The sequence below is a fragment of the Acipenser ruthenus genome, chromosome 8, assembly GCF_902713425.1.
Source record: "Acipenser ruthenus chromosome 8, fAciRut3.2 maternal haplotype, whole genome shotgun sequence".
Classification (NCBI taxonomy): Eukaryota; Metazoa; Chordata; class Actinopteri; order Acipenseriformes; family Acipenseridae; genus Acipenser; species Acipenser ruthenus.
The window spans coordinates 38,732,273-38,747,228 of record NC_081196.1 but is presented as its reverse complement, the minus strand read 5'-3'; the positions used below and the strand labels follow the sequence as shown (position 1 = coordinate 38,747,228).

Genomic DNA, 14,956 nt, shown 5'->3' with positions numbered 1-14,956 from the left:
CTGATAAAAGCAATGTTTGTAGCTGTGGTTTCGGATGTTTATGTAATGTTGCAGTAAACTTATTAGAGGAAAGTGAGTCACACATCTATCCTTGTGAAGTTTGTTTTTAGTGGCTCAATAATAATTTAACAGTTCACTTTACAGGAAGCATAAATGGATACAACAAAGCTATTTTTAGATACTAATAGCGTGCAAGGAGCAAATCTTGTTTTAATTATAACATCTAGCTGTTCTACATAAAAATTGAATTTATACAAACTGCGTAGCCTTGATTATTATTACAAATAATGTATGGCAGTTATCTGTACACTAATGTTTTGAATTAAATAGGGCCATTAACTGTGTTGCTAGTAATGCATTTAGTACACCGTACAAACGTAAGTAAATACAAACATACAGGCATCCTTTATATATCTACAGATTGTGATGTCCTAAGTTTCATCACAGCTGGAATGGCAGTTCCCTACGGTGCTGGGACTGTATCCCAAGCAGGGGATAATAAAATCTAATTACAAATTAGGTGTAGATAATACGAAGAAAAGTCAAATATACAGAGAGTAAAACAAGCACAACTGAAAAAAGAAAACTAGAAAAGTTTATTATAAACATCATTTTTACATATCCAGTAATCCGTCACGTATCCGCCCGTCACATATCCACCCTAGCCGTTTATCTGCCATGATCAACCTCTTTAGCAATGTTAGTTTATTATTGTTCAGATATTGTAGATCCTACCAAAGTTTTCATACACTGTGTTATATGTGATCCATGCGATGCCATTGCTGGTAGTGTCACGTGAGCTGTTCAGTGTGAACAGCTCAGGGGCGTATCAACTTCAACCTCTGTCTCAATCTCCTGCCTGTCACTCTGCAGCGAATGCACGCATCCACATGGCAGAAGGCTACCCTGTCACAAGCATTAATACCCTGTATCTTTCTAAACAAGGGATTTAGGAGAGCTCCCTACTAAAAGCTGAATCTCAAAACGAAAATTGTGTGAATATAGTAATTCTTACAGCTGTGTATAACGGTATTTAAAACAGGATTCATTCATACGCCTTTTTACATATCCGCCCTTACTCTGGTCCCACCGCAGTCGGATATGTGACGGATTACTGTATTGGCATACCTGTAGAGTCAGATACAATGTCATTTTCAGGCAAATAAATTCACACTGTACACTATACGGTGGATCAAGGACTGCCATGTGTGTTTGCCCAAAATAATCCTGTATTGTACAACTGAAGTATGTGAAACACACACTGAATATATACAGTAGATGGCTCATTGGTTCAATGCATTCAAACATATCTTAAAAAGAAAGATCTCAAACAACAAACAAACATAATACATTGATTGATTTTCACAGCTTTCTTTCCAAGACTCTCCTGTCAGTCCAAACACAAGGTTAACATAAACATTGTCCACTTACACTGTAATGACCTGCGCAATGTTGTAATGCTGTCTTACTGGCATGTTATATTGTATGGCAACTTTCATAGTAAATTAATACTGTATAATACCTTAACTCATTAAGACTAGCAAAACAACTGAATTCAATGGGTTCATAGTGTACAAATAGTGCCGAGTGCAATTATATTCAGCAGTGTGTAGTAGTGGTTAGGGCTCTGGACTTGACCGGAGGGTCATGGTTTCAATCCCAGGTGGGGGACACTGCTGCTGTACCCTTGAGCAAGGTACTTTACCTAGATTGCTCCAGTAAAAACCCAACTGTATAAATGGGTAATTGTATGTAAAAAATAATGTAATTGTATGTAAAAATAATGTGATATCTTGTAACAATTGTAAGTCGCCCTGGATAAGGGTGTCTGCTAAGAAATAAATAAGAATAATAATTATTATATTACCAATATATATTGACTCCAATTATAGACTGGCCAGGACATTTAAATATATTCAGTCGTAATAGAAATTGTAGGGTGACATTAAACAGGTTTAACTTGACGTGTTTTCTACAGCGTATGCTCTTTCAATACTTACATAACAAGTGAAATTTGAAATCAGTATTTAAATCAGCTACAACCTCCTTTAAGCAATTGGGTTGCCATTGGTTAACCAATCAAAAGCTATTAAACAGAGGAAATAGTTAGAAAAACAAGTTTGCATCTTTCAACAAGTCGGCAAACTCAAAAGAACAGTTATTTTTTATTTCTTAAAACCATGCCTGTTAGCTGTAAGGCATTAACACTTCAACACAAGATATTAAACATGGACGACACCATTGGAAATGTTAACAGTAAACATTAAAAGGCAGTCACTACTGTCCCACGTTACCAACTCGATTTGCCTTAAAACTTGAAGTGAACATCAGCTCTATAAGAAAGGTTTCATAGTGTCTGGTGAAGTGACTCACTATAAAGCAGCCCCACTGGACGGTGTTGAGAAACCTCAAGCTACAGCAGCACCATGCTCAGAACACTGAGATATACGCTATGTACAGTTACAGTACAATTCAATAACTGTTATAAAAGTCACATTACTGGGAAGATGTAAGCACTTGGCATTTCCATGTTTTCTTTTTTTTTTGGCCCAATGTTATTATCTAAGTGAACCAATGTACAAAAATATTCAGATTTACATTATTGGTTTGTATTGGTTTGTATCATCTTTGTGTCCTGTAGCTGAAAATATAAACAAATGAAATAAGCACAGCTGTTGTGACACATCGTTGATGACAAATCAACATGAAAATTGATCCAGATTTTCCCAAAACGTTTTTTCCCTCAGCTAAAAGAGTTGGGTCCTTTAACACACTATAATAACTGGAACAAAAGCTTCATTAAAATGGAAAATGATGATGCTTTTTCAAAGTTCATGATAATGAAGCAATGTGTGAGCAGAACAAATCATAGAAAACATGAATGAAGAGTACTATAGGTAAAGCAAGATCTACGCTAGGATATGTCAGTGGCAAGCACTCAATTATATGAATCTTAATTTTACACCAATCGATCGGTTATGAATTAAACTACTTAATTTTACCAAGACCTTCAAAAAAAATGAATGGAACCATTGATTTTTAGGAATGTTTTACATTGGAGAAATTCAAATACTTATTTGAAATAAAGAGTAAGTAGCAGGGTTCTGAAAAATATAGCGTTACACGTCCCCACGTGCTGTTTAAATATAGGACCTGTAATTTTTCTTTTCATTAACATCCTGACAGTTTTTTACACTTCAAAGTCTATTTCAAAGCTATTTCCAAAATGCCTGCTCTAGTGCACTGATAGTGTAAGGATTTATGCCCACATTGTCAAATAGGTAACACAGCAATAATGATACATGATTTGGTACGGAACAGAAAAGCCAAAGCACTTATGTGGGTTTTTTTTTTGTTTTTTTTGTTTTTTTTAAATCGCTCTTCCTGCAGTGATTTAGAGGACAGATCTTAAACACCAATGCACTAGAGCGGACATTTTGAAAAGAGCTTTGAAACAGACTTTAAAGTTATAAGTGTAAAAAGCTGTCAGGATGTTATCAATGAAAAGAAAAACTACACGTCCGTTATTTAAACAGTTGTAGCAACACGTGGGGATGTTTAACGCTATATTTTTCAAAACCTTGCTACTTAAGTCTTATTTGAAAGCAAATGACTATATATTTTTTTTCTTATAATAGCATGCCCTTTTCACAAAGCTTTAACTCATGAGTTATTTAAAGAATGTTTTTTAAAAGTTAATGAAAACATCCATTTTAATGTCCATGAAGCTTTCAGCATGTCAGCAATAGTCTAGAACAGGTTTATGATAACAAATATCATAATACATTCATAATTGAAAAAACATTCTTTAACAAGCTTTATGAACAGGGCCCTCATACCGCATCATTTCAACGTCAAGTAATGAGGCAGCACATTGTTCCAGAACTGCTGGGATTTATGGATTCCATTCGCTATGTGCTGCTTTCCATGAGGTTTTTGTTTGGCTGTTCTGATTTCCAGTTTGCTCTTTTTAGTGTCTTTCTTGCTGGCTTTAGTAGTCTCCTTTGCTTTTTGGTTATTTTTGGATTGCGTGGTTTCGTCCACAGACTCCTCCTCTTCCTCCTCACCTTCTTCATTTTCTCCCTCCTCTTCCCCTTCACCCTCCTCTCCCCCCTCGTCCTCCTCCTGTTCCTCATCTTCCCCCTCCTCTCCCTCCTCCTCCTCCTCCTCCCCCTCCTCCTCCTCATCTTCTACCTCCTCCCCCTCTCCCTCCTCCTCCTCCTCCTCCTCATCTTCTACTTCCTCCCCCTCTCCCTCCTCTTCCCCTCCCTCCTCCTCATCTTCCACCTCCTCTTCCCCTCCCTCCTCCTCCTCCCCCTCCTCCTCATCTTCCACCTCCTCCTCCCCTCCCTCCTCCTCCTCCCCCTCCTCCTCATCTTCCACCTCCTCCTCCTCTTCACCTCCCTCCTCCTCCACCTCCCCCTCCTCCTCCTCCTCTCCATCCTCATTCTCTCCCTCCTCCTCTTCCCCCTCTACCTCTCCCTCACTATCCTCAGCTCCCTCCTCTATCTCTTCTTCCTCCCCTTCTGGCTCCTCCTCTTCCTGCTGCTCCTCTTCCTCTTCATTTTCACCTTCTTCCTCCTCTCCTTCCACAGCCCCCTCTTCTCCCACTTCTCCCCCTTCTTCCTCATCTGCCTCATCATCTCTCTCCTCCTCATTTTGTGACTCCTGTTCCCTGCCTTCCTCCTCCTCCTCACTCTCTCCCTCAGCTCTACTCTCTCCTGCCTCTTCCTCCTCTCCAGCAGCCTCACTCTCCTCTCCTTCTCTGCTCTCCTCTAGGTGACTTTCCTCCTCTGCCTCCTCCAGGCTTCCTTCAGTATTGCTTTCTTTCTCTCCGCTTTCTTCCTCGGTCTCCTCCAGTTGTTGCTGGTCTTCATTTTCTTCTTCTCCCACCTCCTGGTCTTCTGCCTCATCGCTTTGGTCTTCTTCTTCTTCTGCTGCTGCTTTTTCATTTTCCAAATCTTCCTCTTCTTGGCTCGCATGCTCCACATTTGTGCCTTCTGTTTTGCTTTTGTTTACAAATTCCTCATTCTCGCTCTCACTTTCAATACTATTCTCCTCCTCTTCTGCTGCTGCTGCTGCTTGACTCTCTTCAACTTCAGACGCTTCTCCAGCAGCAGTGACCTTCCCTGGTCTCGCATCACTGTCTTGATACAGAGAGCCTGTTTGTCTCTCACTATCACTGTCACTTCTCTGTTCTGAGGTCCTGGCCTTAGAAACTATTTGAATTTTAACGGCTGACTTTTTTTCTGATTGAGAATCACTTGACTCACTTGTTGAAGGGATGGTGAATGCCATTTGCTTTGTGAACCTCTCTGTTTTGCTCAGTCTTCTACCTTTAGATGTTTCTTCCACTTTACTTTTGTCTTCTCCATCTGACTCATTGCCTTTGACATAAGTCACATGTGGTATTGCCTTTTCAGATTCTTTAGCTTTGTCTGTCTTTTTTTTTACTTGTATTCTTTTTGCGTCACTTAGTGTTTTTGTGCTAGGTGATATAGAAGGCGCTTCAGTTTTAAGATCTGTCTGTATAGGTTCGTGTTTTTTCAATGGCTTTTTGACGCTTAAGGTTTTTTTGCTTGGTGGTGCAGAAGGCACTTTAGTTTTAAGATCTACCTGTTTTTGCTCTTGTTTTGCCAATGGCTTCTTGTAGCTTAAACTTTTTGTATTTGCCGGTACAGCAGGGGCTTCCGTTTTAAGGTAAGGGCGGTCAGTAACATTCCCATTGCTTCCATTCAGCACTTTGCTTTTTACTAACATAGGTTTGCTATATTTAGGGCTGGCTTTACTGGCTTCTTGTTTGGGGACATCTTGAATTTTTTCTGTATCAGTTTTCAGTGGCTGCTTTAATTCAGTCTTTAGATTTTCTTCACCACATACACTGTTTTTTGGAGCCCTGTCTTTAGTACTCTTTTTGGCAGTTCTGTCAGCTCCCAGCGATTTGGGGTTGGGACCAGCAACCATAAGTGGTTTTGGGGGATGGGGCTGCAGTAGAATGTTGGCTACTTTTCTTTCAGTGGAAACCTGCTCACTAGGAGAAGTATCAGAAGCTTTGTGAATTTTCTTACCATGACTTTTCACAACTTTAATTTTCTTCAACAGTATACCGCCATGAGAAGCAGAGAATAAAAAGAAGAGGGACAGGATTAGAAAATGAATGGAAATGAAAAATCCAGGAAGTAGAAATCACTGGGGAAACAAAAACAATGAAAGGTGGAAAATATCTCATGTCAAGGTTATATGCATGTGGTTTTGGCAACTATTTTAGTAAGGATGATGTGAAGAGAATGGTGTATCCTGTAACTTCACAGCAACTAACCAATACAACACAATACAATACAATACAATACAATACAAACCTGCATTTTCTAAAAAAAAAAACCCTCATGTAGGCATCAGTCAAAAAGGCTTAAGCCTAGCTTAAATGGACAAGTGCTTTGAATGTTGAAGCAACACCATTGCAGAACATATACTATAGCACTATAAATATCTATAAAGTGGAATCAGCATGATTCTTCCTGAGGTGTTAGTGTGAGGAGAAATAGAACCCTGAATATCCTCAGACTCACTTCCAAGTGATCTGGCTTTCCATAGGCCATGAGAAAGGGATAGATCTAATCCCTATCTTTAGTGTTATAAGGCAGAGTAGCAAACAATCAGAACAACTATTTAGTTTCTCGTGAATATAAACCCATTTGAACCATCAAAGTATCAATATTGTTTTTTAAATCATAACCATCATTAACCCCCATCTACAGTAATATGGTACAATCACATAGTTAACAGACAGCTTGTGTAGCATTTGTACATTAATGCTGTCTAGTAGTCCCGTATTGGTGTGTAGTACACAGTATACGATTTTATTGTGTTACTGCAATAGACACATAACAATGGATAATCATCCAACATTCTTTTTTTTTTTTAATAGGTAAGACTCAATCCACGATCACCTAGTTAAAAACAAAGTGTTTCCAAACATACATAACATAATTACCCTGTATATCTAACATTTCCATGACGGGACTAGAAGCCTTTGTTTCCTTTGCCCTACAGTATTCTGCAGCATTTAGTTAAAAGCAGAGAGGATGTCACTGCACACGCTTACCTTCTGCTTCTGAACCGGCGATAACGTTAATGACTTGTCACTGGGGTTCAGCTGCATTACGTGGGTCTGGAAAACATGGTAATGCAACTCAGTGAATTGGACTGAACTCTTCATACAATATACTTATTCAAGATAAACCCCCAAACCAGTTTCACAAAGTGAGTATAATTTCAAGCTGCTGTTCAGTAGGGTTTTTTTTTTTGTTTGTTTTTTACACAGAAAGTAAGCCTAGCTTTTAGGACAAAAGAAACAGTGTACCTTATAGATACAGAAAACAAGTATTAAATAAAATTTTGCAACTAGTCAAAGATAATAACGATTTATAAAGGAAATACATAAGAAAATAAATTAACTTTAAAGCCAAACATTCAGTAATATATTATTACAAAATACTTATTTTACTGGGGAAATCACAGGACAACACAAAACTAGTAATTAAAAGACACAAACAGTATACTAGCATGAATAATACTGCCACAGTAGAAAATCTAAAGTGTAATGATCAATTTAAACTTGGAGATAAATGCAATAGAAAACAATGGATTGATCTGGCAAATGGTTCTGGCAAAGTAACATCCTGCAAATGTTAGTTAGAAAGCTTTTAAATGCACTTGCAGTATTTGCAAACTCCACATAATTATGTGCTAATTTACTCTAACAGGGTGATAAATGGATTAGACCCAAATAGCAGTCTGTTTTCTCAGGATCAGTTTTACTTCCATTAAACCACATCATTCTTTACAGTCCTTGTAAAACTTGTATTGCAAGCTTGTCTATGATTTATTGTATAGTACAGGATAGTGAACAGGATACAGCACAATTAAAGGTAATTAAAGCAGATTCATATTTTTAGCTATCTGCTTAAAAAAAGGGGGGGGGGGTTGGAGAACAGCCTCTAACCAGGGTGTCTGCAGCAAAACTGTTTTTTTGCTTATCTGGTGCGCCTATAGTCTCTCTGTCTGCAAAAGGCAATTTAATAATTTATCTGGGTTTTTTACAGCTTTTATCAATCATCAAAAACAGATGCCCTGGAAGAAGACAACTGCTTTACGTCAGCCACAACTTTAAATAACTCAATCAAAATGTAAACTTATTCGAAACCAACAAACTTTAATGAACTTGTTTTCCAATTGTAAATCCCTAATAATCCTTGGGAACAATTCTCCAAATTTGATAACATCTATTCATTTCCAAACACCCAAACTACAGTGCAGGTAATACAGCCTCTTGACAAACAAGATCAGCACCTCATACAAACATCCTAGCTGCTCTTGACAAATCTATCCCTGACAGAATTACATTTTCTCTGCTAGTCATTTTAATTGCAAAACCCATGAGAAACGTTTGTTGTGGTTTCAGAAACTACATTTTTTAGCACCATCTTAGAAAATGCTGGGATTCACAGCTCTACAGTCAATACTTTTTTCCCCTCTTTATTCTTGAAGTGATCGATTGATGCTTGAATCACCTTTTTCCAGACTACACAGTTAGCTGCAAGTCTATAAGGGCTCAGGTCAACTTTCAGCTGGGAAAATAATTTTAGGAACGTATAGGCTAATGAAATATTTTTATTTTTTTTATATATTTTTTTTTTTATATTTTTATTTTGATGCCTTATTGATGATGTGTTAAATTGAATGAAAAGAACAATAATATCTCCACATTCTTTGCTTATATTCTGTTAAAATGCTTTTTCTAAACGCTTATATTCAGATCGAAGAACTTTAAAACTGCTTCATGTGTTATTATTCAATAAAATGTAAATGTTATGTTTGCGAACATTAACATGTTTGAATATAGAGTTTTCTATTTTATTTTTACACAACTATTACCCGACTGTGAAACTCAATCTAGGCAGTTTACAAGTAAAAGCACCCAACAGTATTCCGCTGAAGAAAATTATAGCTGTGTATGTATAGTGTGGCAGGGCCAAGCCCTATCGGTAAAGAAAGTGTTGGTGTTGTGTGTTTTGGTGGTGGTTGGCAGGGATGTGGTTAATTCCTAGCCCTGTCAAATACAATTAAATTAAATGAAACAAAGCCCTTTGCAAAGCACAGAAATATATATTTTTCATCCTGTATACTTTTGTTATCTTTGTGTTTGGTCATGGGATAGCTGATTGCTTTAAACCTAGACCTTTCTGTCCCTTAGCAATAAGATGCAATTAATTGTACATTTGTCTTAAGTAGCATTATCATGGGTACCTACCTAGGACAAAAAAATTCACCCAAAATGTATTAAATTAGCATAGCTGGGAATTTGTGTCAGTGGTCTCCTGTATATTGCTGCTAGCTACCGATAACACCAGGCTTGAGTGACCATATTATTATTATTATTCATTTCTAAGCAGACGCCCTTATCCAAGGCGACTTACAATTGTTACAAGATATCACATTATACATTATTTCACATTATACAGATATCACATTATTTTTACATACAATTACCCATTTATACAGTTGGGTTTTTACTGGAGCAATCTAGGTAAAGTACCTTGCTCAAGGGTACAACAGCAGTGTCCCCCACTGAGGATTGAACCCACGACCCTCCGGTCAAGAGTCCAGAGCCCTAACCACTACTCCACACTGCTGCCCAATTAAATTAAATGACCATATACAGTTGAAGAAAAATCTCTTAAACCTGATTCACTAAACAAGACTTGTTTTAGAAGAACAAAACATGAAAAAGAAAAAGTGTTTCAAAAAAGACGAAAACATTTTTACTTTATCATTTTTCTATCATTAACCTAAAGTGCTGGATTTTAGCTCAGTTCGTAGACTACCATAAGGATCAGAATGGCTACGGTTCTGTAGGAAAACCTGTATATATTATATATGTAGGTTTATAATAAATATATATGCAGTCAAAAAATGTTTAGCAAATAAAACATGGATATTACACAGCACTTAATTATGGAATGGGTTTATTTATTTATTTATTTATTTATGTATTTATGTCAGGCTATGTCTGGGTTTTTGTTTTGTTTCCCTTGTTTTTTATTATATTTTATTTGGTGGCCAAATGAGGCAGGCACTTTGTGGAAACCCAGTTTAAGAAAGATGCACGATATCAGTAGTTGCCCAAGGCCAAATTGGAACTCAGACAGAAATATTTAAATATACCCTCTTGTATTTGAATATTAATTAGGTAATTTGCATTTGGAAGGAGAATTTCTCTCTCTTAAAGAAAACTAAATGGAAACCCAAATTACCCAAAAGGTACTACCAAAATAGCCTGAGAAAAAGGGGAGACTTATTTATATTTTTCCATGGAAACCATGACTATGTTGGCTTTTTAATTCAAGCACAACTACTGCCACGTTTTGTAAGGAACACACTAAATCAAGATGAACCCACAAAACAGATTTAGAAAGAACACACACAAAACATTGTTTCAGAATATTATGGAAATATCTGCATCATGTGCAGTACAATTGTGTCATTGTTATGAAAGCATTAGATGGGAATTGTCCCAGAATTTGTGAATAATTGGAAACAGACTACTACTATATGGGTTTTGGCTGTGTGTTGTATTGTACAGATATATTCTGCTGCAACATTTCCAACAGAAAAGGAAAACTATGAAACATCTTGAGTTACCCTGGTGCAATACTGGAAACAGTCATAAATCACTGTTTTCCTCTCAAAAGAAGTGTTTTCCTTTAAACTCATAAGATAATTAAAAATGTAACGCATGTATCAAATTAAATAATTCCTCAAATAGTACTGGTACCAATTTTCTTACCTCCCCTGGTCGTTTACAAAACATTTTACAGAACTTATTTTTGCTAATTCTGAAAAATTGAGTTTCCAGCTCCCTCTGTTGGAGGTGTAAGAAACCTGCACCCACCCCCAAACTATGCTTCAGACACTGTGGCTGTTGGGGAGACACAAAGATCTCCTAACTTTCTGACATTTTCCAATATTTTCAATTTCTGTATTTATCAAGTAGCGCACATGAGATACAAATAAAGCTCCTGAGCTAATTTACTAAAAGAGTCAAGGAAACGTGTCAGATAGAGTTCATTTTGATGTTCAAAAACTATAGTCCCTTGACAAAATCTTATACCCCCAGCAGATGTGACATACAATGCCAGTCTTACCATGTTTAATAAATCAGTGGTGTTTCCCAGTTCTTTTTCATTGTCACTGTCAGAGTCCTCCTCCACAGATGTTCTTTCATTGGTTCCATTTCCCTTGACGCCTTTGTCTACAGAATCAAGGAGAAATGAATGAAATGCCTTCCCCCTAACTGTAACCCTTTACATGATCCCCAACACCTATGAAAACACAGCAATGTACTGTAGAATATTTGTGTAAAATATTAGTAAATAAAAAAAAAGCTAAATGATGTATAGCTTGATTGATATTTGAATACTGTATATGCATCATTCATATGCATTTCCAAATTTCACACAATATACTTTCTCATTCTTATTGAGCAAAATAGTGTATGTAGCTTGTTCCACCTCAGTAACGCATAAGCATGCAAAGCATTCTGGTGCAGCTTCTAGTTTATTAGCATTTTAATTGCGTTTATATAAATCAGATTCTACTAGGTTCTCTAATAATTACTACTTAACAAAAGACAGAAGTCAGCAAAGAAGGTTTGGTGGAACTGATTTTGGTTAAATATGCTGCAATACACAACTCACATCACAACTTCCCCGCCTGACTCATCTTTCACTCATCCCAAGACACCTAAAACATTATGGCCTGAAGCCCAAACGAGACTCCAGATGAGAGTTGAAACTTAATCAGGAACAAGCTCACTGGCAAGGACAGAGCCTGTCAATGCCTGCTTCAGTTTCAACTGCAAAAAATCATGTCTTCATCATTAACCAGTCTGGGCCCTGCATCATCTTTCTGTTTCTGGTAATAGTGTTGCAAAACTACACAGAGAATTTAGAACATGAACTTTAACTCAAAATTCCATTAGAGCATTTTAATAAAATATGGGCACACAGTTAACGGATTTATTTAAAGCCCCCAGTTTTAAAATATTTATTGTGGCTGCTGTTTCTTGAACGGGACTAAATAAGGAAACATGCAAGTTGCTTAGCATGAGGTCTAACATTACACCTTCTTGGCAGGGAATCAATGATGGCCTGTATGAGTTTTTGGTTTAGGTTTGTATGGATTCAACTAGTGTAGATGATCAGGGTGTGGAGTGGTCTTTCCATATGATTCCAAGCCCTGAGGCCATTAGGTATTGTGTCAGCGCAATAGAAGGATATCTTAAGCAGTTAGAAGCCGAGTTGGCATGTAATTGTAGAACTTGTTAAAGCACCCTAGCTAGCTCCCAGCCTTCAGCTGCTTTTAACCCTCAGGTTACACTCTATCAGCTTCCTTTACAACACTACAGCAGAGTTAAATAAGACGTTCATAGAAGCAGGTGCACACACCTCTAGACTCTTGTGGACGGTGAATTCCATTAGCTTCCATGGAAGCAGGTATGTCCATGCTGGGTAGTCTGGCTGGAATTGAGCGGCTGGTGACGGGCAAAGAGGAGTTCAGGAAACCAGGTGCCAGAGCGGGCAGCGTGCGCAGCATCCTCCCAAACTGATCCGGAGAGCGCTCCTGAAGGGTAAAGGACAATATGATATTTCTAGCATGCCCAATGGGGCAAAAAACTTGACATTACTATGTGTTCATGTCCCTTGCTTGATGTCCAAACACACTATTTACTTATTTTTGTTTTACAATGTTGCTTATTAATTTTCATATTTTACCAATATTCTAAATGCAGAAAGCATTTACTGGGACATTTTATTTCCCAGTACTGTTAAAGTTCCAGTTTCCACTGGTTTAGGTTGCAAGGTTTTTCTAACCTGTTATGACATACTGCCACCTGGTGGATGACATCCCTTTATTTTAAAACGAGTGCTTAACAAAACTGAGCAGAAAAATATGTCCATTTTGATTTAGAGGAGAAGTATCCTATGTAACACTGATAATGAGTTAAAAAGAATGCAAGGACAAATGGTTGTACTGTCAAAATGCAACAAAACTAAAAATGTTTACCAAAAAAATATGGATGCAGTTTAATCTGGAAACCTTGCTTTAATATAAAATAAAACCCAATAGAGAGCTGGTTCTGACATAGAGAGTGATATATGTTAGTATATAGTAAACATATTTTGTATATAGTATATATTTAGTATATATACGTACCCTTTCTCTCCGCCTCACTCGTGCAGATAATGTCCTGCTCAATGTGCTTGGTGTTGAAGGATTGCCTAAAAACTCACTGTAGGATTTCTCCAGATAGTTATCAGTTATATCATCCTGATGGAGAGTCACTTCCTCATAGCCTTGAGGTCTTGGGGCAGCAAGGACCAGCATGTGACATCCTCCACAGGCAACCTTGAAAAACATGTTACAGTGTAGCTGCAGGGAGGTCTTATGTAAAATGGAGTTCTTGGATAAGGACCTTTTTACATTAAAATGCGACTACACTGGAGTAGTTACACCACAGAAAATAATTATATTCTTTCAAAATAATAGGATTTTTAAATTATACAATTATTAGATTAGGAAAATGGAAAAGGCTGCAAGTTGCTTAGCAAGGGTCTTTCATTACACCTTCACTGCTTGATGAAGCTTGGGCAGGGAATCAATGACAGCCTGTATCAGTTTTTGTTTTAGGTTGTTATGGATTTAATTGCTGTAGATTATCAGGGTGTGGTTGTCTTTCCATATGATTCCAAGCCTTGAGGCCATTAGGGATTGTCAGCGCAATAGCAGGATATCTTAAGCAGTTTTAAATAAGGTTTTTTTTTTTTTTTTTAATTACACAATTATCAGATTAGGAAAATAAATGTAGTCATTTCAATACTGCATGGGTTAATACAGCTGCTTTGACACTAATAAAAAAAAAAAAAAAAAAAGGGGCTCCCGAGTGGCGCATCCAGTAAAGGTGCTCCACGTGGAGTGCAGGATGCGCTCTATAGTCTGGACGTCGCAAGTTCGAGTCCAGCCTATTCCACAGCCGACCGTGGATGGGACCGTGGACGGAGGACAGTGTGCGTTCATCTTCGCCCTCTCGAGTCAGCGCAGGGGTGGTAGCGGTGAGCTGAGCTTCAAATAATAATTGGCCATTCCAAATTGGGAGAAAATAATAAAAATAATTGGCAACGACTAAATTAAAAAAAAAAAAAAAAACAAAAAAAAAACAACATAGCTATAGTTACAGGTCGCAGAACAAAAAGAAACTCATCATCAGGTGGTGAACTTGAATCTAGTGTACATGGTACATTAGAGGTCCTTACAGACTGTACTGTGTACTTGAGAAACCTGGAGCAGAGCGTCGGCTTGAACTGGTTGGTAAAGTTCTCATCCCCAAGTCCCAGCTTGCCATGTCGTCCATCTCCAAAGGTATAAAGAAGGCCATTGTCTAGACTCAGAAAAACAAAATCAGTGAAAAGGAGAAAGATATTATTGCAGAATTTAACTGTATCAGTTTTTCTATTTTTCTATTAAAATGCATCCATTAGATTGTCTTTATTTAGACCCATTACTCTATTCAATGTGGATAACATTTATAGAGCGGAAAGGGGTGCAAACACACCCCAGCATGTTTAAAATATCCCAAAACTCTTTGAAGATCTTTATTTCGATATAAAGCATGTTTTTATAATCATAACTGGCAGAAGAGATTGCTGAAAGTTGCAGGGGGGCTGAGGAAGATGTAGAAGAGGTATGTCACTGCTACAATTATTGATTTAGCCCTACAGGTTCATTTTTTAATCCATATGTAGTCAATCTCCAATCTATGTGTGTGTTATACATTTGTTTCCAGCATTGTATGCTGCTTATTTCCTGCTACATATAAAGAATAGAGTGCTGAGAG

At 37.5% G+C, this 14,956-nt stretch overlaps 1 protein-coding gene across 1 annotated transcript in view; it reads right to left on the bottom strand.

The window, feature by feature from the left end:
* Window positions 1–14,956, bottom strand: part of LOC117406428 (X-linked retinitis pigmentosa GTPase regulator-like) — a 38,701-nt gene that overhangs the window by 10,008 nt on the left and 13,737 nt on the right. The window contains exons 9-13 of the mRNA XM_034010432.3: window positions 14,376–14,500; window positions 13,279–13,470; window positions 12,510–12,684; window positions 11,208–11,314; window positions 7,106–7,171 (exon numbers count right to left, since the gene is read on the bottom strand). Of these exons, the coding sequence (XP_033866323.3) occupies window positions 7,106–7,171; window positions 11,208–11,314; window positions 12,510–12,684; window positions 13,279–13,470; window positions 14,376–14,500 (665 nt within the window). The remainder of the gene's footprint in view (window positions 1–7,105; window positions 7,172–11,207; window positions 11,315–12,509; window positions 12,685–13,278; window positions 13,471–14,375; window positions 14,501–14,956) is intronic.